This window comes from Phaethon lepturus, unplaced genomic scaffold, assembly GCF_000687285.1.
Source record: "Phaethon lepturus isolate BGI_N335 unplaced genomic scaffold, ASM68728v1 scaffold15445, whole genome shotgun sequence".
Lineage (NCBI taxonomy): Eukaryota > Metazoa > Chordata > Aves > Phaethontiformes > Phaethontidae > Phaethon > Phaethon lepturus.
Genome location: NW_010542900.1, coordinates 141,428 through 169,388, shown reverse-complemented (window position 1 = coordinate 169,388; position 27,961 = coordinate 141,428). Strand labels below are relative to the sequence as shown.

At 40.3% G+C, this 27,961-nt stretch overlaps 1 protein-coding gene across 1 annotated transcript in view; it reads left to right on the top strand.

The window, feature by feature from the left end:
• Positions 1 to 683: 683 nt before the first annotated feature.
• KIF26B (kinesin family member 26B) overlaps positions 684 to 27,961 on the top strand; it is a gene marked incomplete at its 3' end in the record, with an annotated part of 158,517 nt that continues 131,239 nt past the window's right edge. Inside the window, exons 1-2 of the mRNA XM_010288200.1 lie at positions 684 to 728; positions 3,215 to 3,381. Coding sequence (XP_010286502.1) covers positions 684 to 728; positions 3,215 to 3,381 — 212 coding nt within the window. The remainder of the gene's footprint in view (positions 729 to 3,214; positions 3,382 to 27,961) is intronic.

Below are 27,961 nucleotides of genomic sequence, written 5' to 3'. Positions count from 1 at the left end.
AATGTATTTTTGCCCAGGAAGTGTGCCAGCATGGCTAGGGAAACCAGGCGGTGGTGCTGGACCCTCAGGATCAAGAGGGTGCTTAACAAGACCAACATGCCCTATTATGAGTGTCCACCCAGGGTAGCTCTGGGAGGGCTCTCTGACATGGCTGTTTACACTGGAAAGTTCCTTTTCACAGGTAAAACACCAACATCAATGTCAAGAGTAGCTCCCTGTTTTCTGCAACAAAGCAAGCTGTGCGAATGAACAGGAAGGATTGCTGCTGCCTCTCCAGCAGGCTCTGGTGGTCAGTACCATGCAGGTGTTTCACAGTTTCAGCAGTGGACCATCCCTGTAGTACTTGGACTCTTGTGTAGGACACATGATAATAGCAGTACTGCTGAAAAGCCTACATTTATATAGAAACAACCCCATTATGCACTTGTCCAGAGTGTATGCAATTCCTAAAATTAATGTTATTGATCTCGCCTCTCTCTGTCCTATGGTTAGGACATACAGAATTTGTAAATACGTTTGATTATTTCCAGCTTCTCATTCAATTCCTTTGTATTTTACTATAAGAAAGCTTGACCTAAATACAGGCTTTATAAGATCTTCATTCCCATTTATTAAAAAGCATTAACATTCCATTTGCTGACTAATACCTATTTCTCTCTGAGTGCATAGGTGGAATAGGGGGTATGGTTTATATTTATATCTTTCTGAAAGAATCTCATGTCTCTTTGGTAAGTCAGTGCTTATTTGATTCTTTTGGAGTGCTTGTATTTTAAGAACTAGTTATTCAAAAGCTCATGTACTGAGCATCTAATCAGCTTTTGAGGAAGCTTGAGAGTAATTTTAGGAAATGTCCGCAATCCGTTTGAGGCTTTTTATTGCTCTGTTTGCTCTGTGCTGTTCACATTAATAGGACTTGTGGATATAGGCATGGATGACCTGAAAGTCTCTGTAATCTCAGAAGCCATTTAGTTACTGCTTTCATGCCCATCTCATGATAGATATTTTCTGGATGTCCCAAAGAGAGACACACAAATCCTTTCCTGTTTTGCAGTTGGCTGAAATGCCTCTCGTGCCTCACCATCTTGCCACTTCAGGGGATCTGACACCAACAGAAATGTGTCGGAACTGGCTGTGGAAATTCATATTTGGAGCTGCAAATCTTTATTTGGCAGAAGATGGGGAGGTTATGATTGCAATTGAGATTTCAGTTGAGATAAATAAACTCATCAACTTCTTAACTGCTGTCAGGTTGCTATGGAAGTGAGTGTCACGTCCTGGTGACACTGTCAGCAGTGGCAACTGATTAATGATGGTCCATCCCTGATTTCAGGTATATGAATTCCATGGACTAGGATGAGGTTAGGTTTATAAGTGGACTCTGTTCTGAAGGGAGAGCTTTTTAAATCTATCTGCTTAGCAGTTCCCAATGTGATGATGAAATTGGTTTCAGGATAATTTGAGGAGACGGGAGAATCTTGTGCTAGTTCACTGCAAATATAAATAGCTGAGTTAGTAAAAATAGTGGAAAACTTAATGAAATTATAATTTAGTGAATTCAAGTGTATTGGAATGCCCCAAGTTGACGTATATAGGTTAGCAGAATACTGAAGAACAAACGTCTGTTTGGCTGCACGCTGGAAATATAGGGAGGTATCCTGGCAGCCAGCCTAAATTCTTGTGTTTTAACAGTAGTATGAGATGATTTAAGTCCAGGATTTCATATACAGCCTTCTGAGAGCACTGCTCATTCAATATAGTGAATCAGTAAATTAGAAAGGCTCAGTGTGTGACTAATGTAATAATGGCACTTTCAGCAATATTACCTGTTCCTCATAAAACAGAGTGGCTAGTTTAGCATTCCCATTCTTGAAGTATTACAGTTGTTTGACCTAAAAATATGTAAAATAAGGATAAACTTTTAGATTATCTTCTTAGCCATAGTAGAATGGGTAACAGTTCTCTGTAAAAGAAACAGATGGCTTGATAGTTAGTCTAAAAAAATGTTGCCATATCTCATATCTTTTCCCCTCACAAATAGAAATCACAGTTCTTTAACTTTGCCTTCAACTGAAATGTTTAACAGCTGAAATAAAGCAAGCCTAAGTAGAAAAAGAACTACAGGATGATCTCAAGTACTTTTCTTGATGTGCCTCAAAAAGATATTCTGTTGTTACTGTGGTGATAAGGATAGGCATGAGAACTCAAATTGAACAGGTGTGAGACTGATTCTTGCAAACTTTTTGGAGGGAAAGAAGCAATGCCTTGGACAATTGCTAACGATAATTTTATGTATATGTTGCAATTTTGTGACATGCATTGGTGAAGAAAAGCTCTTTATGGTTGAAATGAGGGAAGGAGGAAAGGGAAGTAGTTAGGAATTGCATGAAGTACAATAGATGACATCACACCATTGTAAATTCATGCAGAAGTAATAGTCAAGAAATGGAAATAAAAGTTTTGAGGAGGTGCTTCAATAGGGCTGACGCAGCTTTCTCTGAAGTCAATAACTATCTTTCAGTTAATTTGAGGAGAGCTAGGTCAAGTCTGGTTGAACTCTGTTTCTTCTCCCAGACAATGAAAGGCTGAGATGAGGCTTCGTAACAGGGGAAAAATTGTTAAATGGGCCATCAGAAGAATGAAATCATGGGATGTTTGAAACCTTTTAAGAAAACCAATGAAAGTGAGTGGTAATGATCCCAGTTGTCCAGAGAGATGATAAATAGTCTAGGATCCCAATGGACTCCTTCCTATGCCGTGTGTTGGCTTTTATGGAGAAAGGTCAACAAAAATACTTAATACACTGATGCTATGTTATTTTAAAATAAGGCAAACAAATGTATTTTCTTTTCCTGAAGTTAAAGATAAATATTTTGCACATACCTAAACTGTTTCTCTTTTACCCTGAGGTAAAACTGAGTAAGAGTTATGGTTTACTCTTTCTTTTCCATGTGAATGGAAAGCCATAGACATTATTGACATTTCTAGTGATGGGATGCATTTATCCTATTAGTTTTAATGCAGACGAGGTTAGAACTGAGCCAAAGGACTGCAGATTAGGATGACAGAAGCAATAAACTTGTTCACAGAGCAGCAAAGTTGTAGTGAATGAAATGCCTCTTTTTCTCCATCTGCAACCCAGACACACTTCTGGATGAGGAGGGGTCAGCTAGTAAACTTTAGCTGATGACACTTTTGGGTTTTTTTCTGTCTGCAGATATCTCAGCTTATGACAGAGACTAGTCGAGAGGGCCTGACTGAAGCAGCATTGAACCGCTACAATGCAGATAAACCCTCGTTGTACAGCTTCCCTGCTTCCCAGAGCACCTATGTTGCCAGTGAAGTTTCCACAGGCACCTCAGTGGCAGCGTCTTTTTTTGCCAGGTAAGTGAGATTTCTCAGATTTTCCTTCTCTGGAAACATAATTTCTTTCAAAGGAGATGATTCTGTAGTGAAGAAGTGGGGTTGACAGACTACAGCACGTGTCAAAATGTGGCTATAAATAGAGATCTACTAGAAACTTGCTGAATTACCATGAAAAAGTTGTTTAATCCACCTGTATGCATTTGTCTGTAAGATGGGTATGATACTTCTACCCCCTTCTGTAAAATATCTCTTTAACTCTTGATTTGGATTAAAATGTGATTGTGCTCCCAGAATAATACCTGATTTAGTGAATTTTTAGAGGGGTGTATCCCTGAACGAGAAGGACCTATCCAAGTAATTTTCTGAGGTAGGCAACTAATTGTAGAGCTAACTGGACATAGAGAGTTCTATTTGACAGGAAACCTTCAGGCTTCTTTATTGAATTTTATTTTCATCTAGGGAAATTATCAAGATTTCCACTTTCAGACTGAAAAGTTAAGGTTTCTGATTTCAGTTCCTGTCTCTGTCATGATGTTGAATTGACCTGAGGGTCTAAACTCAGCCTTGGAACACCCTTTCTGTTGAATACTCAGTGAATGTTTCAAAAAATCTCAATGAGATAAAGTTTCATTAAAAAAGTCTTATTGCTGTCTTTATTAATTTGCTAGTAAAAATGGTTTGTTAGGTGGGCATAGCAGCTAATAAGTGAAATATCCATTATCAAAATGGAAATATTTTTCTGTGCAGAAATATGCTTTGCAGAACATAATCTTTTTAGCCCACTTGAATTCATATGTAACTGAAGAAGTTGAAATAATCATTGTCTTTTAATGCTGTTCAATGATTAGAAGATTGACTTGGGAAGAGTTGTGGCAGTAATGAAATAGCAAGAGAATAAGCTATTTTTACGGCACTTCTGATCCAATCTAGTGAGAGATCTGAATTTCAAAACATGGAGTGAACTTTTGAGTGAATGCTTCAGGCATATTCAGATTAACTTCCTATCCTTTAGAGAGCCAACTATTAGTAAATCCACATGATTCTATTTTATTTTAAAGGTAAATGGAAAACTTACAAAATTGTTGGACTCTGTAAATCTGGAAAGAAGATTTTCCCCTCTTATTTTTCCTCACAAACATGAGGACTGCATATGTTCAACAGTGTGACACAATAAGTGAATCATGTAAGAGGATTAAGAGTAGCATTTTAGAAGACCCAGTGAACATTGTTTGGGGCAGCTCTGCCATTTTTTCTTTACAGATGTGATGCTGCCGTAGCAAATGTGAATGATGACAGTGGTCTTGATTTGCTGCCCTTTTCTGTTTAACTGCAGGCAGTTTAAATTAAAATTGCTGAATGTACTCATATGGTAATATCTAACCAGAGTGCAGATTGGGATTAGCACATACTTTAGCATGAATTGATTTATGAAGAAGGCTTAACTCATTTGTTCTTCATTGTTTCAGTGTTTTATGCTGAGAGAATTCATTTGCTCTTAATATACTCTGCTGAAATGCAGGAAACTAATTAAATTTACTCAAAATCCCTAGTGTAAATCACAGCATTTTAAGTAGAACTCTGTTAGTTTCCAGCTGATGGTGTGAATTCTTGGGTATGCTTGGCCCAGCATCTTATGTTTAGGCTGTTTATTTTTAAACTGTACTTAGCAAGACAAAAATGCGTGGTTTAGTTTTGGGGTATTGCATAATTAGATTAATATCACCTGTATAAGTCAGTTTTGTTCTGGACTTCAAGTTATATCATCTGCTGACAGTCCCAAGCACCAAATCAAAGTCAATTGTTTACTGCTTGACCTTTTAATAAGAAAAACATATCTTTTTTTCAAAATGTGTATCTCAATTTTTGTTTTGCATCTTATGTGTCTGTTTGCATTTTTGTAAAGTTAGGGTAAGAAGCACAAGAACCTACATGTATGTGTATTATAAAATATGAAGTAGAAGGCAATGGTTGTCAAACTCATCAACATGGTGCTTTGTTTACAATATGAAACAATCATTCATAGGAGGCATGAGAATTCAAAACTTTTGCTTTTTCTGATTGTAAGTGGCACATGGAGTAGCAACTGGGGTTTTTTTTGGAAAGTGTGTTACATACGATGTTTTCACAGTCAGTAAATAAGAAGTTATTATACAGCCAGGGAAATTTGCTAATGTGAAGCTGAAATTGGAAGTAGAAGAGTAGAAAATATTCTTCTGAAATTTGAATAATGTCCCACCGTATTTCACTCTAAGTTCCCTAACAAGCAAAGCAAACCTCAGATGAGGCTCAGATATAAAAGTCATCCATCATCAGGAAAAAAACCCAATTAACTAAAATGCTGTAGTATGGAAGAAATGTCAAGGCATCCATGTGAACTTTTGGTTGTAATTACTTGAGAAACATCAGAAGTATAATACTGGAAGCTCATAATTTTTCTCTTCTCGGGCACTACTAGTCCGACAGTGATACTCACTGACTGGCCTACAGCTGACATCAAGCCATGGAGAAATGTCTGAAGGCCGCAATCTTCTAAGAAGCCCAGAGACTTATCAGTTATCTTAATACTTAACTGTCATGTTTCATGATTTATAGCTGACAGATTTCCAAGCCAACTAAAAGGCTTTGGGATATCACTGCAAGAGAACTTATGATATGTAAGGATTCCCATGGGACAGTATATGAATGTTTTAAAGGACCAAACATTGAAACCTGGCCAGATTGTTCTGCTGGAAGGCTTATGAATATTAGATTATACAGGTATGAATAATGAATTTCTAACGGTGATTCTGATACAGAAACTGAATTCAATCAATTGCAGTTTTAATGACAAGCACGCAGTTTGCCCTTCTGTTCAGGGCTATCGCTCATTTTTGTCTCAGGTATCCTCCAATCCATGCTAATTTATAGCATCGTCTTGCTTCTTACTAGTACACACTTGTGATGAAAATAATTCATTTAGTGAATGTGAAATAGTGGTAAGATTCTATACGCAAAAAGAATCATTTGAGAGCACTTTAGGATTTATACATGAGTTAACTTTTGCCTCCAGTTTGGATCTTTGTCATAAGAAGCTCTGCATTTTTTGTCCATCGCAGGCTAAGGTGTATTAGCCTCTTGCCTTGTGTCCTGCAAACACAGTGTAGGAGTGTGCCACCTCCAGTTAAGGGAGAAGTATATGTTAGTGCTGATGCTGCCAAAGAACTGAGGGAAGGACCTTCTGTCGCTTGTCTCCCTGGTGTCTCTGTGAAGCTCTAGCAGGTCAAGGGGCATCGTACTGAACCTTCTTCCTATCTATGCTGGTTTCTACATGGAGAAAATTTCTGGGACTCTTGACTTCAGCTTTGGCCTCACTACTCCATAAATAAATCTGCCCTTCTGAATGAAACTTCTCTATTGTGACTGGGCGTAGAATTTCAGTAGTCTCTCAAAGGATGATAGCACGGTGCAGGAACTAGAAGTCAAAACTGGGCCAGAGCCTTTCAGTTGTCCTTAAAATATCTAAAGACTTTGAGGGATGTTGGTACTGTTCCTCATTTGCCCTGTCACAGCAAGCTTGCTTTCTCTGAAAGGAAAAACTTCTATTGCTTTAGGAGAAACATAGAAGCCCATTTCTTCTTGGACCTCAAAAAAAAAGGTAAAAATTTTTGAGGAGGAGGTATTTTTAAATGGTAGTCTTGAAAGTTGTTTCCTGTTGCTGGTCAGGAAGTGTAACAGTGTATCTTGAACAAAAGCCCGCCTCATCTGAAATCATATACAGTTTTATTTGGATTAATTGAGCCTAATGGGAATATAGATAATCTTAAAAAAAAAAAAGTAGCCTGAAATATCTGTTCTAGGGATCATTTTCCATGTCCTTATACAGTTTAAACACTAGGCAGGGCCACACAATGCTACTGTTGTAGATATAGCAAGGCATGTTTTTCAAATGAATTGCAGAAATGTCCAGAATTGTAAAAAACTTATTATTCTGAGACAAAATAAGAATAGAAAACCTTTGCTTCATGTATAAGTGACACGCAGCTACTCAGCAGGGCATAAGCTCTAGTTACAGTTACCTACATTCTTGGAAAAACTGCTGGTGATCCCTTCCACACTCGTTGCCCATCCCTGTGTGGTTTGGCAGCTGGGGGAGGAGGAGAGGCAGTGCCTTACTGCAAAGGGATGCTGTAAATCTTATGTACAAAATGGTGCTGAATGCTCCACAGATTTCCCTTCTACTCCTGAGAATCCTTTTTGAATATTTTTAAATATTCTGGTACATAATGCATGAACTACAAAGCTTATATGAGGACACTATTTATGGGACCTTCTTGTTAAAAACTGCTGTGCTGTTTTGATGACTTAGCACTCCAAAGACCCCAGAACCTTGAATCTCCTGCCTTGCTGTTTTTTGCACACATGTGATAAACTGTCAGCTTGTCACACACCTTTTTTGATGTTTGCTGTTTTTCCTTTTGGGTACAATATTATGTGACTTTTGTTGAAACTTAAAGGAGCTAGTCTGCACAATCTTTCTGCTTACAGGGAAAATTTTTCAAGCCCAAAGGCTCCAGTAACACCAGGTCTTTTCCTTAAACATCATGTATTGTTTTAAATTAATCATACCATTTTAAGGTCCTGGCTTGAATTTTGTGGAGCTCGGGGCGGGGGAAGTTCAGAAAAACGAACTTTTCCTGGCATTGCAACAGAGGGTTTATTGGAGCATGTGCGGCAGAACCACGTAAAGAACAGAGGCAGCAGCTAGTAGAGAAGGAAATGGGTTGGAGTGGGTATTCCTGTACCACAGAGCCTTACCTTTGGCTTGGGAAGCTCCATGGGAGAAACATTTGATGTGTGGTTGAAACATTACAATAGCAGATGTGGAGCCAGGTCATCTTGGTGCTGCTGTAACTTGTGCAGGTGCACAGCAGGCTGTGTAGGCACACCCAGGGTGGTGGTGCTGTCGAGGCCCGAGACATCTTTCAGGACAGTGCCTGTGAGCGCTGCCAGAGCGCGAAGCTGCTTGTCCCATGCTCTGCCTTTCAGAAGAAAGTTCTGCTGAAGTTTTGAACATTTTAAAATAACATGCATATATATATTTTTTTGATATATATATAATATATATTTATATACTATTATATAAAAAATATGCAGATAACTCTGATGACAGTGTTTCTTCATGCTGAAGAATGGTGGACCCTACTGCTCTTCCAAGCCATGCAGTGGTTCCCTGGGTTAAGCACTGCTTGGGAAGTCCTAGGTGTCAAATAGTGCTGACTTCAATGTCCCTAAGAGAAAATTATGTTCTGAGACTTCGGTGAAAACATATTTTGGTTTCTTGCTGTCTAAACTATGCAAAACCTAACAGGATTTTCTTTCATTAGCTGAACAAACTAAATGTAGCGGTTAAATTGTGGTCAGTCTCTCAGATGTTTTGAAGAACTATATATGAAAAACTCTTTTCCCTCGTCCTCATCATATAGTGCATAAGAAATACATAAAAAGAAGAATGTTAATATTAAAGATCCATAGGCTGTCTTTCAGTAGGAATGTTGGCAGCAACTTTTAAAACATCTGTAAATCATTTTCACAAATATTTCTACCTTCAAAGCCTGTCTTGGGGCTGACTAGTAGGGGAAATTTCAATCACAATGATCTCAGTCAACCTGAAAGACCATGAAACAAATATTTAAAATTGGCACCTAAGTTTGAGCGCACAACTTCAGAGGCTGATTTTTCATACTTGCTTAACATTCATCAGAAATGTAGGAGATCTATGTTCATAGTAACTGCTTTTCTGTGCTCCCCGTTGCTGTGGTAGCCCTGACTAACAGGCTGTTTCTACTTCCTGTTAATGGTGTTATTTCATGTGCATAAATTAAACGCCAATCAAAAGGGAATCTTGACTCTCCTGAAGCAAAAGGTGGCTGGCAGTTGGGGCATAAAGAATACTCTTTTTTTATGGTTCCATGTAAACAAAATTAAAATGTCCTGGCAGGAAAGACTCAGAGAGCTACATGCAGGAATAACCAGTGTCTAGTAGCAGAGGCATGATCTGATACATGGTAAAAAAATTAGGAATTAAGTGCCACATCTGGACAACAGAAAGCAAAGTTATTTGAATGATCTCTAATTTTGCATGGTAGTTCTATCCTGGGTCCCAAACAATTTCCAGTGACGACTTTTTCAAAGCTGGCACATTCCCCATGGCACTTTTGTTTGAATCGGTTCATATCTTGTGATTACAAAAAAAGTTTAGCAATAAGATTCCAGATTAGGTCCAGTTCTGACAGGAAGTGTGTAGGGTACCTGTCCAAAACCATGCTGTCTGAATCTTTGGATACTTGCATGCTGCCATTATTTAAACAAAAAATTAAGAAAATGTATGCACTTTTAGACGTGGGTTGGAAATCTAGTTGTGATATGTTTAATTTGGCATTGGGCTGTAAACAGAAATAATTTGAACTTTCATGCCAATTAGATCCACTGTATGTTGGCTGCAGATTCATAACTTTCATTCACAACTTAAAATACAGATAATGGACCTTGATTTTTAAACAGGATTTTGGGAGTGATCCATGGAGCTATAAAAAGAAATAAGCTAAAATTACCCTTAGATTATCATAGAATACTAGCAGGGGTTTGCCATCTGCTTAGCCTCAAAGCACGTAACTGATAAAAAGGATGTAAAACCTCCTCATGTTTTTCTGATTCCTGTAAGAATTTGTGGTGTTTACGTGCAACTTTTTGTTTCTTTAAGTGTGTGAATGCTTTCCATAATTTTAATTTTTACTTTTTTATGTACACAAGTGAACTTGCACCTAGAATTCATTTGCCCTAGTAATTTTTATATGATTAGTTATGTTAAATTTTTAAATTAAAAAAATTAATCTGGGAAGACAATAGATTTATATGTGCTTTTCTCCCCTTTTTTCTGTCTGCTTATTTTCTCAAGTACAACTCTATGAAAATGTATGGTAAGCAGGGACTCCATTAGCTAGTAAGCAAACACTGTCCATCTCTCTCAGGTCCTAGAGTCAATAACTGATTATATTACAACGAAAAGGGCCAGTAATGCAAACACCTACTTAATCTACTTCATGCAGCGTGCATGCTTTGTAGAAGCTCTAAGTGATATGTAGCCTCTGTTTAAGCAGAAGGAGGTGACCAAGACACTTCCTGTCTTCAGTTGTTGGCAATGGCCTTTGAACAATGTTTCTGAGATGTTACCTTAGTTTAAAGTTTGCTTTCTGTGTTTATACCTCACTGATTGCTGCTATTACAGATAAAAAGTTTGAGACCTGGAAACGACTGTGCTGGCCCCATTCTTGCTGTGACTCTCATGTCTTGGATGTTGTGTATCAATAAATGCTTTGCAATGCTAGGCAGAATATTGGATGCTGATGATATGGCACGGAGGCACTCATTATTTCAGTGGTTTGCTAAGGAAGGAGGTGATTTTTCATGGATTTTTATTCCTAACTTTCCTAGATGAATTCAAGCATTCAGTACGAAAGTACCTAGGTGTATGAAAGCTGAACTCCTCCTGCTCTCCATACACTGTGCTAAAACAGAGGCAACTTCTTTTCTACTTCTCGCCACACCTTGTGATTTCCTGCCGATTTCAACAGATCGCAAAGGGGGAGGCTAACTAAGGATAGGTTTGGCCTTCTAATTTCTGTGAGGGCTTTTGAGGTGCCAGAGTACTTGCTACTTGAACACCTGCTCCCTGCTGATTTAGAAAAAACTTAAAAGGAACTGAGGCTATTTCCTTCCCTCAGCACTGCCTTTCCTTGCACCTGACATGTACATTGAGAAAAATTGCTAGCAGAATATGCAGTAATCCCTCAGCACCTGTTACCAAAAACTCCCGGTGTTTAATCTTGCCTTTTACTCTTAGGGCAGTGGAAATAAAAATGGTCAGCATTAATCTTCTGACTTCTAGTATAGTTGTGACTGCCAACTATAGTATAGGCAACCTCATGTTGATTTACTGTTTTGCATATTTCTTGCTTCCCTTAAACCTTGACATAAGACTTCTGATTTATAGTGTCTCTATCTTGGCTTGCGGATAGAGAAAGATGAATTGATGTAGTTGCACTGTCTATAGCAGAAAATTATATGCACCACCAGTTGTTTTTTCCCTCTGTTTTTAACACCATCAAACTAACCTTCACTCACAGAGATCATAAATCCATAGTAACAAGACTTTTTCCTAAACACCTGGAAGTTCAAAGTGGCAAACTTTTTATTCTGATTACTGCTTTCCTGTTACAAGTACTGTTACAGTGCTGCCCTGGCAGCCTTGAAATTCCAGCTGTGATTTACCCTGTCTGTAGAGTTCTCCACCACCTGCTCAAAGAGTCCGTGATTTCTTAACCTTGAGAGTCGTCTATTCAATGGCTGAATGGCTTTTAGAATCTCACCTCTGCTCACTGTAGATTGAACGTGATGTCCAGTCGTAGAGCTGCTGTCCACTGGCATATTTCAGTCAAATTATTAGTTTGGTCTCTTCTGAGTAACTCAAATTCAGGATTACATGCATGCATTGCATGCAGGACAGGAGCTCCAGAACTTTCTATCACTCCTTTTGATTTGAAACTACTAGTTGCCTTTCAAGGAGACAGACGTGTTAAAAGATAAAATGAGAAATGAATGTGCACATTTAGGAAAGGAGTAATTACAGGAACATTGCAGCTAACGGGGACAATTTTGCCTGTGAATGCATTTCTTGAGATTTCATGACTTTGGGGTGTAGCTTTATAGGTTTTCTTATGATTGAGGAATTCTAGAGGCTTTTTCCTCAAGTATATTTTCTGTTGTTTAATAAAGAATTGGCAGCAATTTCCTCAGTCAGGGTGTTGACAGGGTCTGCCTCTTCCATTCAGCTGTCTATTCTCAGGAAATCAACAGAGACTTAATTTCTTTAAGATCTCTATTCTTCTGGTTAAAATTGGTCAATGGATTCAAATGTCCTTTTAGGGTATAGTCAGAGAGAGTCACATAGATTGTATGTTAGTCATCCTAATTTCTTTGAATAACCAGGCTAAAAACTACTGTTGGTAACCAGTGAGGCAATCTTTGGTTTTATTATCCCAACAGTCGTGAGAGAAAGGAAGCAAGCTAGTTACTCTGTTGCGAGAATTACAGCAATAACCTCTTTGAATCTAAGAAAGAATGCTGAATAAGTGAATACTGTGGAAATCTAGGCAAAGACAGAAAAGACAATATTAGCAGACGTTATTTCCGTTTCTTTTCTGAATACCTCTTTGTTTGTAAATACAGAGAGAAATCAGTCAGCCTTTCATTAGAAAGGAAAAAGTGCATAGAGAGAAAGCGGATGGGATTGTGTCTCTTGTTCAAGCCTTCCGTAAGCAAGGTGAGTTACTAACCTGTCCAGGACGGAGCATATCAACACAGTATGAAAGTTCAAAGTTGCCTATTTCTGCTTTTGCTTTTTATTACTGGAAGAGAAACAAATTAATGTGAATCTAAGCTTTTTCATTGCAATAGCTATTCCTTTTCCAGCTTTCCTCTTTCACCATGTTTGTCCCTTCCCTCAGCAGCATGAACCTTTAAGACAGAAATACTTTAATTCAGCTATGTGATGTTGTGGAAGTATCTGACTAGTTGTGCAAGGTGAAAGACGTCTGAGTTATGTCCAACTATATATTTCTAAAATGTGCAAGATAGCACTGTTCAGAGATTCCCAAGGGCCCCATGGCCTGAAGTTCAGGTCATTTAATTAGCCTTGGACTTCCAGTCTGAACCTTACTTATTCTGATTTATCTTGGTTTTCTCCATAGGACACTACACAATAGGGTGTGTGTTCCAACTATTACCTGTCACGAGTGAGACACAAACCGTCATGAGATAAAAGATAATTTTTTGGATCTTTGAGTTGTAAGAGTCTTTAGGTTTCACATACTCAGATTCTTAGTTGCTTTTTTTCTTTTTGTCTCTGCATGCATGAAGGTCAGAAGTGGACTTGACTAATAAAAACTGAGGAAAATAATCCTATGATTCCACAAATTGCAGAGAAACCTTTTGTATTACAGAATTCATGAAATAGTGTTTAGAACTGATAGGAAGGAGGGTTACATATATCTTCTGAATGAAGATATGCATGGATATGGAATTAGAAGGAAGGAAAACAAAATAAAACTCTGAAAAGGAAATGGAAGTATTTCATTAAGTCATGAAATTCTGGGAGCACCAGTGAGCTAATATGCCACTATTTAAGGGTTTATTGGAACAATCCAGGTCTCCAGAAACAATACTGGATATGACATTGATCCAGGGCAAACAGGAAAATACCTGTGATGGGATACAATTAAAAAGAAAAAAGATACTAAAATATTGCAAATGAATTTAGGATCATGCAAAACCAATTTTGGTCATACTCACTTGAAATGTTTTTCCTGAGGTGATTACATGTTTAGTTAATAAAGTACAACTGATACAATACAATCTATGTGGATTTCACTGACCTGTTTGGGTTAACACCCTGTGAATTTTTGATTAATACTTTACACCAACGCAAAACAAATTGAAAATGCATTAAATAGACTAAACTAGATGAAATTATGTATTATGTTAAATGATTCTACTCGTGTTGGGATTCGGCAGAGATACAGAACGCCATAGGGCACTAACTAGAAAAATATTGTTAAACCTTTCATATGGTGTTGGGAAGGTTGTTAGTAACGGGTTGCTTAGTCATCTGGGCCAACAATACGTGTTATATTAGCGTCAGATGTAATAGCATAAATCCAATAGTAAAGAATGTAGACTATGCTTAGAGAATGTGGCCTATGTACTCAGAAGTGCTAACTGGAAAGGATCTGTGTGTCATGGTTAATTAGTTGCATTTGAGCACACAGTGGGACACCGTGGCCAGGAGGGCTAATGCAGCTCTTTAATATCTGTAAGAATAAGAACGTATGAAGAGGGACTGGGAAGTTACTTTAACTCTGCTTTAGGAATAGGTATGGCCCCTGCTAGAATGCTCTGTCTAGTTCTGATGTCCACAGTCAAGAAAGATGCTGAAAAAATGGAGAAGCCTCAGAGGAGAGACACTAAGATGATTAAAAGTTTGGAAAACATGCCTTCCAACAGCTTTGGAAGTAGTTTAGTCAGTAGTTTATCAAACAGGTTTAGAGAGAGATGTGTTGACAGTGCGCAGGGAACAGAAATGTGATACTAGAGAACTCCAGTCTAGCAGACAAAAGCATGTCAAGATGTAATGGCAGGAAGTTGAATCTAGACAAACTCGGAATCATAAAGGAAAAGGTAATGACCTACTGAAATGAAGAAGAGTAGCAGAGAGTTCCCTTTTAGTGTATGTTTATTAAATTAAAATTGAAATTTGAACAAAAAAGGCAGTTTGGGGCACTTTAAGAGATTTAATGTAGAGAAGACCCATTGCTTTTGCTGTGAGGGGAGTTACATTATAAAGTCATAATAGTCTCACTTAACAATCTCGGGAGACATACTCACATGTGAAGGCGCGGCAGCAAGGAATAGTATTTCTGCTCTTCTTTCAGACAGCAATGCTGTGGCAAAGCACAAGAAAAAATTGCCTTGAAGAAAGGAGTAAACTATTCATTTTCTTAATTTAGCTAGGAGTGATTAACAAGTAAGTCTTCTAATTGACGTATTTTTTTGTAGATGAACTTCAGAGGTTTGTTTGTTTTTTAAACTGCCAATGTCTGGAATTTTCAGTTTTGCTTCTTTATGCAACAAGATGTGGGAATCTTTTTTTCATAGCTTCTCTGGGCATACATCTGCTTTAGTGGTGCATTGTTTTCATGTTCCTTTGAGATTCCATCCGTTTCTTGTCTGTTTCAGAAAGTACATCAGTATATATCATTAAAAAAAGAAACCAAAACAAACCTTCCTAAAGTTATAAATGCTTTACTTCTTTCTTTGCCTCTTGGGTTCAGGATGTCAGTCAGTAAAGGTGATGGGAGTTCATTCCTGACACAAGTAGATCAGTAAAGATCATATGAGTGGGAGAAGAGCATCCTCGTATTTTGACATATAAATGAAGAGGAGAATTTAGCAGCTGAAGCTGAAATAAAAAACATATTGTATCTGAAAGCAAAGGCTTTGGTGCAAATGCCTGTGCTTTAAAATTACTGAATTGATGAAACCAATGAAAAAAAAAACCCCAAAACAAAACCAAAACCCAACCCCAAAAAATCCCATCTGTTCCACTTGATGGCTCATAAAATCTGAATGAAGTCCTTCAAGGGCTTTTTTAATAGGGAGGCACTATTTTTTTTGTATGCATAGTTATGGTAGCATCTGGTTCCCATCTCTGGGAATTCAGAGAATCCACAGACACTGACATGCTGTCTGCTGCAGAGAAGCTCTACAACACAGATAAACGCTTCAGACAAGTGCGCAATACGTAATGTAATTGTCTGCAAGCTGGAAAGATGTCAGGGTTTGCTGGGAGGAGGCAAAATCTGAATCAGTAAAGTTTGAGTAACATAAGCAATAGGAGCAGCCCTTGCATGAAATTTCCTTTGTTCACCTGTGAAGAGGGGACTGATAAGCTAGCAACACCTGAGTCAATAGGATTAATCAGAGAAGGTAAGCAAGGCATACCTAAAGCAAGAAGAGTTGATGGGTTTTCACAGAGGTTATATCCTTCACAGAGGATTCAAACAATGGGGTTGGTAAACTAATTGTCAACAAATTTGAGCAGGAAATACAAAGGGTCATTTCTGAATAATCACATTGGATTTAGTAACTGTTGAATGACAGAGGAAAACAGAATTTGTCTCAATTATTTCTGGCTCATCACATTTGTCATTCTAATGCCTTATCCTTTCTATAAACAGGATTTGTTGTGTAAGAAATAGTCACATTGTTATCTTATGTGAAATTATATTACATCATGGTAAGAGTTTCTTACACATTATTGACATCTGGTACCACAAAATCCTGTGGTACCAAAAAAGCAAAATCTTCAGGATGCCTTGAACATGGGCACAGACACAGTGCTGATTTTTGGGCTTATATTGTGCTCAGCACATTGTTTTTGCTTAATGAGTAGTATGATAGAGAAAATAGAGAGGACATGTAAAAATTTTGCTTCTCTTATGGCTGGAGATAGACTCAGCCTCAATAGAAGTCAAAACCAAAATGCATTTAAGTACAACTCTCTGCTTGAATGAAGCTTAACTTTATGCCAGGACACCTGCTTATGCAGAAGAGGTGATAGCAGATATCCTTTGTGCCTTGGGGAGCCGCCACTGTACTGCATGTATATGCCTGACTTTTGCAGAATAACCTAGAGATTAGTGCATTTCTCCAGGAAACTGGAGAAATGGGTTCTAGGCGTCCCTGAACCTGAAGAGTGAAAAATGAGAGCTCGTGCAACCCAAAGGAATGTCTTTAAATAATACACGAGGGTGGAATAGGTCCTTGCTCCGGTAATGTCAGCTGAGGATGCTCCACTGCACAGGGAGGAGTGTGGGATCCACAGGGCCACTGGCAGCAAGTGAGAGGGAGCAAGCCCTTTCCTCGACCCGGAGAGCAGGGCTGGGCAGGTGCTGTAGCCGCCATCTTCTCCCTCCAGCAGCCACATCTAAAAGGAAAGAGAGGTGCCATCCATTATGTGTCATTCTGTGACTACACTTAGTAAGAATTCGGGACTGTGACTCCTTTTTCCACACAGGCGCCTAGTTCTGTGCTACAAAAGTGCTGTGGTCTAGGAAAGAGGCATTTTTCAGAAATGTCTGTCTTCAGCACTTCCTGTGAGTCAATTTATGTGTTAGCAACATGCCAGGCTGGGGTGGTGTTGAGCCAAGTGCCTCAATCTTCCTATACTCTGTGTATAGAAATTAGCTACCTAACCTGAGGTTTTGACTTTCCTTAAACAGAGTTGCTAAGAAATTGCCATGCCTAAGGATGGCATATATCTAGGCTGAAGTTTACACCTGAATCTGAAGAGTATGTTCAGACTAAATGTTTCAGGTTTAATTTGCATTAAAAATAACAAGTATATTGTGAATACAAGAACCATATATTCCTAGAATAAAAATTTCAAAATTGCTGGTGACTAGGTTTCCAAAAGCACGGAGACAGGAATGATTCAGGAGCCTATGTTCCATTTTCAAAAATTTTTAAAGTGTTTACAAGCTTAAGTAAGAGTGGTTAGCACTGGAATTTAGATTCCTGCACATCTAGGTAACCTCTGAAATTGTACCTGTGAAGTGATTACAATTTTTTCAGTACTTCCAGGAGGCAGATTTTGTAGCTATGTTTTGATTCTGATTTATCTCCAGTTCTGACATATAGCACTATTCTTGAGTTTTGAAAATTATGTTTATATTTAATTCCTAACAAATAACTACACTTAAATCCCAAACACATTATACAGTATGTTAGCTCCAAGGGACAATATCCTAAATGAAAACAGATCCTTTTCTTTTTCTTCATGCCAGCTCTTTGTTTAGCAGTATGGCAATTGCACACACGTATCCCAGATGTTCATGGAAACAAAATTCCTCTTTAATTTACAGCAGAATCTGATTTTAGCCCGTGCTGGCTTTGTATTTGTCAAACACACAAATGTTTAAAGCCTTATACTCCAATATGCTACAGTAGTATTTTGCATGCCTCTTAAAAGCTAACGTTTGTAAAATCACAGAATAATTCAGATTGGAAGAAACATCTGGAGGTCATCTAGTCCAACCAGAGCAGTTACATCAGGCTGCTCAGGGCTGTGTCTCATGGAGCTTTGAATATCTCTGGATGGAGTTTCTGCAACTTGTGAGTCCCTGTTCCAGTGGTTGGCCATGCTCATGGTGCAAAAAATTTTCTTTATGTATAATTTGAATTTCCCATGTTGCAATTTGTGTCTGGCCCTGTCTTCTCTTAACACTCTCATCAGTTGTAGACAGCACTAAGAGCTCCCCTTCACCTACTCAAGGCTGAGTAAATCCAACTGTCTCAGCATCTCCTCATATGTTACACGCTCCAGCCCCTGACTGTCCTGGGTGTTCATCTCCGTGGACAAAGAGATCAGTGTCTCACTGGTGAGAAGATCATGGAGATATGCCTTCAGTGAGATATTGTTCTAGAAATATAAACTGCTTATATAGGAAATCTGACTATTGTGCAATTCAGCTTTTGCTGGGACTGGTCTTGGAGATCATGCTCAAAATCTGAAATTTAAGATTCAGGTTTTTAATCTCTGACACTAACAGTATTTTCCATTGCTTTTACCTGTTATACATAGTCAGGAGAATCTGAACTGATTACGTATTTGGTAAGATGTGTGATTTCAGATTGTAGGTGTAGTAATTTCCATAGCTAATGTTTTCTCTGCTCTTCCCATAGTGAATATGGGTATTACTGTGGAACACCCATGGCAGGTCATTTGTATTTGCTTTGCAAAGTCTTTGGCTGGGAGTCAAACAGCACTGACAGCCCGAGCCCCTATTTCACATACTCAGGAACTGTTAAATATTGACGTTTACTGGAAAAGGGCATCGTCGCGGACAGTGCCGATTTGGGCACCAGATGATTGTGTAGGCCACAAAAGGATTTTTCCTTGGAGAGCTTTTTTTTTGGGGTGGGCTGGTGCTGTAGGCTAAGGGGGATGAAGGCTCAGCCACTGCCAAGGTCTGGTCAGGAGCTGGGGGGGTGGCCGGGCCGGGCAGCCAGGGCCTGTCCCACCGCCCAGCCAGGAGTGTCCAGGGGGCACCAGGGCAGCCCTGTGCGTTGGGCTCCTCCCTGGGGACAGGCTGAGGCCAGGCCGGGAGGTGGGCCCACAGGTAAGCCTGGGTCAGTGTGGTCCTCTCCACAGGACAAGGTTGTGGGGAGCTGGAGACTGGCCCTTGCTGTGGCATCGCTGGGGCAGGGACTGATGGCCCCAGGGGCTGACGTGGGGTCCTGGGCCGTGGGCAGGTGGGGGGAGCTCCAAGGGGGCTGGACAGGACCTACAAGGCCTGTGGGTGCCCTCAGGGCCCTGATAGACCTCGAGTTGGGGCTGGGCTTAGGAGAAGGGCAAAGCCTGGACCTGCAGTGGGTGTGAGGCTGGAACGGGGGTGCAGAACAACAGTGCAAGCTGTGAAAAGGTTTCTCCCTTGTGAGTTTCATATGGGTCACAGTGCTGGGGGAGCTAAAACTTAGCCAAGGCCTAGGATTAGGGTTAGAAGGTGAAAGCCCATAGCTGTGGCTGGCATGGGGCTAAAAAGGGGCTGCAAAGTCACAGAGCAGTCTGCAAAAAGATTTCTCCCTCAGTGATTTGCAGACAAATTTGGCTGAGAATTTGATTAATACAGGGGAGGAATTGCTGCATTGCTTGCAAAAATTACCAGACTGTAAGCATCAATCAGATACTCAGAGCATGTCCCAATCCTGTGTCTGTAGCATATGAGAAACAGGCCAATAATTATTAAACCTGTCTGAACTGTAATTTTTGTTGGACTGCTCGGTTTGTTCAGCACTCTATTTTTTACACTGGAACTAGTTTAATTTCAAACTGCTTTGACTCCCACTAAGGAGAGTCAGCAGAGATGTGAACACAGGAGTGACATTCATCTCCATGAACCTTTCTGCATTGGCAACTAACTAGTACTGCTCTAGTTTTCTTATTGCTTCAGCTACTAGTGAAAGGGGGAATAGAGAATAGTCAGGAAATTCAGCCCAGGCACAGTTCATTTTGCACACAAGCCACAGAAAAACAGCAGCAAGTGCTAATTATGGTTTTTAAGTTGAGCATTTCCTCTTTATGTGTCTGTTTGTAAACAGCAGATTCCCTCCACACCCACATAGTTGGAGACACGAAGATGATACTGGAGCATGGAAATGCATACTTGTCTGTAAATTGACTTCAGACTTGACTTCAGACTTTCCTCCTTAGTATGGGTATCAGAGTAGGAGATTGTTGCTCAGTGAGTCTCTCTTGACTAGCTGGATCTGCCTAGTTTTACCCAACACCTTGTAGCCTGGCAAGCACAGGAAAATAAATGCAAAGTGGTACAGTGCTCACAGAGCGTCCTTGTTCACCCTCAATTTTCTTCCCTGCTTTGGGGAGGTTACTGTCTTCTGGCACTTGCTTTTACATCTTTATGAGCTCACAAGTCCTTAGGCAGTGCCCCACCTTGAGCTAGAATTTTATTCTGGACAATAATGGGGATAATGTTGTTGTTTAGAATTTCTCTGTGAAGGAAAAAAATATTCTTCTCTTTCTTCAGTCTGTTGTTTCAAAGTTGATGTTGCAGCACCTGGTAAGTTGTACTTGTGTCCATGGGACCTGGCTGGCACCATCTCCTGCCTGGTTTCTCAGGAAGAAGTCAAGGAACACAGAGTGCTCCCTCCAGGTCTGGATGCCAGCACAAAGGGCTGAGAGAGCTGGAGAGTTGAACTGCTGGGTTAGGGAGAGCTACCTGGCTTGGTGGTCAGGGGAATCAGCAGAGGAGCTGTGTTCAGCTGTGTGAGGACTGAAGTCTGGTATCCTGTAATGCATATATTCTCTGGAAATTTGCAGGGATGATTCTCACTCCCTTCCCACCATGGAGGTTACAGCTCCTGAGAAATTGTAGTCTTCTGGCCATGATATTCCCTGTATTTTACCGAAAAGTCTGATAGAAGAACAAAGCATGGTCAAGTAAAGGAGAGCTTTAAAAATTCTTAGGAACAAACAGAGCGTGTGGTATTTTTGTTCCTCTATATAAGCTAGGTCTTGGGGATTCAAGGGCAAAAGAGCTTGCTCTTTAGTCTCCAACTCCTTCCTCTGTGCTTTGATAGGCAAAGAATTAATTTTTTTCCTTGGTGTTTCTGCACCATGTTCAGTACATTGACTTGAAGTTCATAGTGTTTGTAGAGATATGGCCACCAGCATTTGATTAGAGCCCAATACAAATGTCTAACAGTTTGATCTCTTCTGATTCACATGATACTCCCATTACAGAAAACCTTCCTCCTCTGAAAGGATTTCCCACCTCTGAAGGTTTCCTATGGCCTGTGGGGATTCTTCAATCTTTTGTGGTTGCCCAGTCATCTTTCCCAACTCATCTTACTGTTTGCTCCTGCTTTCCTGCTACTGTTCCTTGGCTCCTTCTCCATTGGTATTTGCTTTCATATAGCTTTTAGTTCAGTAATTTTAGGACACTGAGAATCAATTTTTGCTGTATAATCAGGTTAATAAATTCCTATCCCTCATCTTCCCCAGATGCTTACTCTTGCCCTGGTTTGGCTTTACACTTTCCCCTTGATCCTGCTGGCGAAGCTGTGGGCCAGCCCAGCATGCTACACTATTCAATGGCTAACATTAAGAATAGCCCTCTAGCAATGTGAAGTGTTTTGTTTTGTGTGTGTTTGTTTGTTTGTTTTTAAAACCTGAATCATCCAGTGATTTTGTTTACAGCACTGTACTACAAATGGTTGTTTCAGGACAGCTGAAAGGGGCAAGAGGTTGTGGTGGAGGCGAAAATGAGACTCTTGTATGAGGGAAGAAGGGCTGTTAACTCTAACATCACCCTGAGTTATACTGTTGCATCTTCTAAGTCATGAAGATGGACAGGTACCACATGCCAGAACATATATTATTTTACGAAAGCAACACAAACATTTGGGTGGGTATTTGTATGTCTGAAAACATAAATGCTGCTTATTTAAGTACTGAATTGCAATTAAAAAAAATCACTTCATTGTTAAATTGTTAATGCAAGCTGCACCACAAAGGATGTTAGCTAGTTGTCAACCTCCAGTTTAAGATTTGGGTTTGTCTAGATTGTGAAGTAACTGAGATTTGAATCCCACAATACCTGATAGTTTGTATATCTGTACAGAAAGTCTGCCTTGGCGCTGTTTGTTCAAAAGAATTTTTAAACCACTGTAAACAATAAAAGCTTGAAAACTGGTGGTTTTAGTCATATGTAAATTCTCATGGGCTTGTTAAAATTTAAGGCTGCTGAGAAGAATGAGCTAGTACCTTTATACAAATGTTGATGGTTCTTATTGACTTAGTCATTATAAATTGTATACATATCAATTGTTGAGTTTTTTAATTCATCAGTCAAGATAGTGTTACCCTGATTGTTGCTAAAAAGCAGTATTTTAAATTATTCCTGTGATATGCCTAGGTAGCTGCAGGAGGTACTCAGAGTGGCATCGAGTGCTCTGTGAGATCAATTTTCCTATCATTTAGCACCAGAAATTAGTCTTTTCCTTCTTTGTGATTTTTTTTTTTCCTTTTTCTCCTCCTTGCCAAATTCAGTAGGGTTCTACCCAGCAATAGCAAAGTCTGTTAAAAAGGCGGAGATGACCATGTATATGGCAGTGGAGTTCTTTAGGTCAAATTGTGCATGTGCTCACTATTCTTGTGGAGTTTTTTCTGCAAAGACATGGCTGGGGAATAGCAATGCAGATTGTGTCCCCGAGTCCTCTTCAGGCATTCTGCAGGCTGGCAGGGATTCACCCCCTTTGTTTTGGTGAGGGATACTCACCTGTTCCTCACCTGTTGTGAGGTTTCTCACTCCTGTTTTTCATCTCCTCCTCCACCGTGCCCAGCTCTGTCCAGCCAGCAGCCATTTCTGCAAGAAGCTCTCTGCTCTGCCAAGTGGATTTCAGTTCCTTTGTCTGGACTGAACAGTGAGCTTAAAGGTAGATGATGTTTGGTTTTGACCTGCAGCTTCTACAATGCAAAGAAAAATTGCTGTTTCTTTCAAACTGCTCTACTATTTTGAAAGCACACCATTGCTCATGGAGATCCAGTTGTGCACCCTGTAAAACAGAGCAGAATATTGAAATTAATAAAGATTAATTAATAAAGAATTAAAAGAAGGCAATATAATTAATACCAATCAACATGAAATTATGGAAAATAGCTCTTGTCAAAATGACTTGTAATCTCATCAAAAAGAAATATCAAGTAGGGTTGATTAAATATAATTGCACTAATGTGAAATTTGGTGGTTGAGGACTCTTAAGTCTACTGGGTGTGTAAAGAGAAGCAATGGCTAGGAAATAAAGAAAGACTCGGAGTTGAAATAAGGTCTTTACTATGAAGACAGTTAAGCATTGCAAATTGAAGACTGGTAAAAGCTCATAAATGATGATTTCTATAAATGTGCAATGCAGAACTGTGGCCTGTTATATAAAAGTGCAACTGTGGTGATCATGATGCTCTTTTCTGGGTGTATAAACTGTCAGATCTCAAAATGGGAAGGCACTGAAGGTAGGCAGGGGGAGGGTGAGAGGTTGGTGGATGCATCTTGCAGAAGCGGCAGGGAAGTTGTAACTGTGAGTCAAGGATGGGGCCAGGAGAAAGCTGTGCACTCTGAGGAACAGTGGAGCAGTGTATGTGCTTTTCAGTGAATAGGCATTTATGTTAAAATTTATGAAATAGTTTGCAAAAGCTTTTCCTAAATCTCTCTTAATTTCACAAATTTTTAGTTGTAAAATTATGGACTTCACTCTTCTACCTATTGTCATGACGCACAGTGCTTGATACTGACTTTTTTTTTTTTCCCTTTTTGGATGATACTATTTATATAGAAAGTTTCTGCTGAAAATGAACAGAACAAGAGACATACCACTTGCACTAAAAAATAGAAAAAATCATATATCTAAATATTTGGTTAATGCTACTTTTTATTTACATTAAATAGTACTTTCTACTACTAATGCACCATTCCACAAGTCTGTGGAAAGACCCTGGTCTGAGTAAGACATGGTATTCAAGCTTCATCACTTTGAGAACAGCCACAAGAAGTGTTTTGCCTTAAGATAAACTTGAGTGAAATTGAGCTTGGGAGAGCTATGGAGGTTCCTCTAGGGCACAATTCCTTCCTTTCTACGCCCTTAGAAGCTGGTAATTTAATTCTGACTAACTTCCAACATCATGTTTTAATATCCCTTAAGTATTTCAGTTGCATCGACTAACACAAAAGGGATAAGAAGTCATGGAAATAATCCTTTTCTTCCACCTTCCTATCTATTCCTCACCTTACATGGTCTGGTGCAAAAGGATCAATTCTGTTGAAAAGAATTTTTTTTTTTTTTTTTTAAAAAAAACATTCCCAACAGAAGTTGTCTCTTGTACTGAATCCTGACTTTGCATCAGTGTGAAGTTAGTTAGATGACCTGCCAAGAACAAACGCGGCATAACTGGTCTGCACTGACTGGGTACTACACAAATTGGAGACTGTCTTAGTGTGGCAAGAGGAATATGAAACACAAATTAATGTTTAAAAATGCAAATTGATAGGCTTGCTCTGTTTTTTTGCTCAATGTGGTTGCCTTTTACTAAAAGGTTCTGAGGGAGGGGAGTGAGCCAGGTGCACGCTCTGCTGTGTACTCTGTCTTTCATAGATTCATAGAATCATTTAGGTTGGAAAAGACCTTTAAGATCATCAAGTCCAACCATTAATGTAGCACTGCCAAGTCCACCACTAAACCATGTCCCCAAGCACCACATCTACACGTCTTTTAAATACCTCCAGGGATGGTGACTCAACCACTGCCCTGGCCAGCCTGTTCCAATGCTTGACACCCCTTTCAGTGAAGAAGTTTTTCCTAATATCCAATCTAAATCACTCCTGGTGCAACTTGAGGCCGTTTCCTCTTGTCTTATTGCTTGTTATCCAGGAGAAGTGACCAATACCCACCTCGCTACAACCTCCTTTCAGATAGTTGTGGAGAGTCATAAGGCCTGCCCTCATCCTCCTTTTCTCCAGGCTACACCACCCCAGTTCCTTCAGCTGCTGTTCATAAGACTTGTTCTCCAGATCCCTCACCAGCTTCATTGCCTTTCTTTGGACATGCTTCTCTCGCTTCTTTCTCTTGTAGTGAGGGGCCCAAAACTGAACACTGGATTTGAGGTGCGGCCTCACCAGTGCCCGAGTACAGGGGGATGGTCACTTCCCTACTCCTGCTGGCCATGCTATTTCAGGTCAGGATGCTGTTGGCCTTCTTGGCCACCTGGGCACACTCCTAGCTCATGTTGAGCCAGCTTGCTACCAACACTCCCAGGTCCTTCTCTACCGGGCAGCTTTCCAGCCACTGTTCCCCAAGCCTGTAGCATTGCATGGGGTTGTTGTGACCCAAGTGCAGGACCCAGCACTTGGCCTTGTTGAACCCCATACAATTGACCTCAGTCTATTGATCCAGCCTGTCCAGATCCCTCTGTACAGTCTTGCTGCCCTCAAGCAGGTCAACAGTCCCGCCCAACTTGGTGGCATCTGCCAACTTACTGAGTGTGCACTCGATACCCTCGTCCAGATCATTAATAAAGATATTAAACAGGACTGGCCCCAGTGCTGAACCCTGGGGAACACCACTTGCGACCAACTACCAACTGGATTTAGCTCCATTCACCGTCAGTGAAGGGTACACCCACCCAGACCATGAGCAGCTAGTTTCTCCAGGAGAATGCTGTGGGAGACGCTGTCAAAGGCTTTACTAAAGTCCAGGTAGACAACATCCACAGCCTTTCCCTCATCCACTAAGCAGCTCACCTTGTCATAGAAGGAGATCAGGTTGGTCAAGCAGGACCTGCCTTACATAAACCCGTGCTGACTGGGCCTGATCACCTGGTTGCCCTGTATATGCCGTGTGATGGTACTCAGGATGATCTGCTCCCTAACATTCCCGAGCACCGAGGTCAGACTGACAGGCCTGTAGTTCCCTGGATCCTCCTTCTAGCCCTTCTTGTAGGTGGATGTCACATTTGCTAACTTCCAGTCAACTGGGACCTCCCCGGTTTAGCCAGGACTGCTGGTAAATCATGGAAAGTGGCTCAGTGGGCACTTCTGCCAGCCCACTCAGTACGCCTGTGTTGATTCCATCTGGCCCCATAGACTTGTGAGTATATAAGTGGTGTAGCAGGTCTCTAACCATTTTCCCGTGGATTATGGGGGCTTCATTCTGCACCCTGTCCCTGTCTTCCAGCTCAGGGGGCTGGGTACCCGGAGAACAACTGGTCTTACCATTGAAGACTGAGCCAAAGAAGTATTAGGTACCTCAGCCTTTTCCTCATCCTTTGTTGCTATGTTTACCCTCACATCCAATGAAGGATGGAGATTCTCCTTAGCCCTCCTTTTGTTGCTCATGTATTTATAGAAATATTTTTTATTGTCTTTTATGGCAGTAGCCAGATTAAGTTCTAGTTGGGCTTTGGCCCTTCTGATTTTTCTCCCTGCATAACCTCACAGCATCCTTGTAGTCCTCCAGAGTTGCCTGTCCCTTCTTCCAAAGGTCATAAACTCCTTTTTTTCTTGACTTCCAGCCAAAGCTCTCTGTTCAGCCAGGCTGGTCGTCTTCCCCGGCAGCTCATCTTTCGGCACATGGGGATGGCCTGCTCCTGCGCCTTTGAGAGTTCCTTCTTGAAGAATGTCCAGCCTTCCTGGACTACTTTGCCCTTCAGGGCTGCCTCCCAAGGGACTCTGTCAACCAGGCTCCTAAACAGGCCAAAGTCTGCCCTCTAGAAGTGCAAGGTAACAGTTCTGCTGATCCCCCTCCTTACTTGGACTGTGGCCAAGACAGCCTCCAACCATCACATCACCCACAAGTCCTTCTCTGTTCAGAAACTACAGGTCCGACGGGTCGCCTTCCCTAGTTGGCTCACTCACCAGCTCTGTCAGGAAGTTATCTTCCACACACTCAAGGAACCTCCTAGACTGTTTCCTCTCTTTTAGCAAGCTCAGCACCTCAGTGCCATACCACTCAGGGTGGTGGTGGGATATTTTTTCTTTGTGCTTTTTGCCCCTGCTGTGATAATATGTAATATGTGTATATTATGTAATATGTGTATACTCTGTAATATACACATAGTAATATATGTAATGTATGATAATCCCCCATCTGTAATATGAGCAATGTCATTTAAAGGTTCAGAGAGAAAAAATAGATTTGCCTGTCAAACAGTTTAAGTAAGTTTTGAACCTAGAAATGGTGCAAAACCATTCTTCATTTCTGTTTTTAATAAATCTAATGGACTGAAGCACCTCAGAAGTATCAAGCCTATCTTTAACAAGGCTCTCATGCTCCTCTCATGTTTCAAAATGTTGTCCCGTACTTTGCCTCCCTCTGGTCGCTGCCTGCAGTACCCAGTTGGCATAGTGCCTTCCACAGGGATCTCAACAGAAGTGCAAGGGCCTGTGTCAGAACATCAGAGTTAGCCTCATTTTTTACTGTGTGTAGTATGTGGAGTAGAGGCCAATGGAGATGTTGACTATAAATTATTATTAATAATAATTAACAGTTAAAATCTTACTCCATTTTGATATTGATGAGAGTTTTGCCATCAGCTTCACTGGTCCAGTTTTAACCTAACAAGAGGGCAAACCTGTTTGCCTGTTGTTTCTTAATCCATGAACAGCAATACTGATTGTTACAAAAGGGTACTATGGCCAAACAAGGTGACTGATGACACTGGCTTCTAACAGTGGAAAGGTGATGGAAAATGTAGTTTGTCATTACGGTTTGTTCACCACACTGTGGGCTCTGCCGCTGGAATCAGTGAGGAGCCAATGGAACAATTAAGACCGTCACCTCAGTTCACATGCCAGGTTGCGTGTGTGCGTGTCTTTTGCTGCTGAACTTTATGCTGGTCTTGCATTATGGCTATCGTTGTCCTGCTATTACTAGTTCA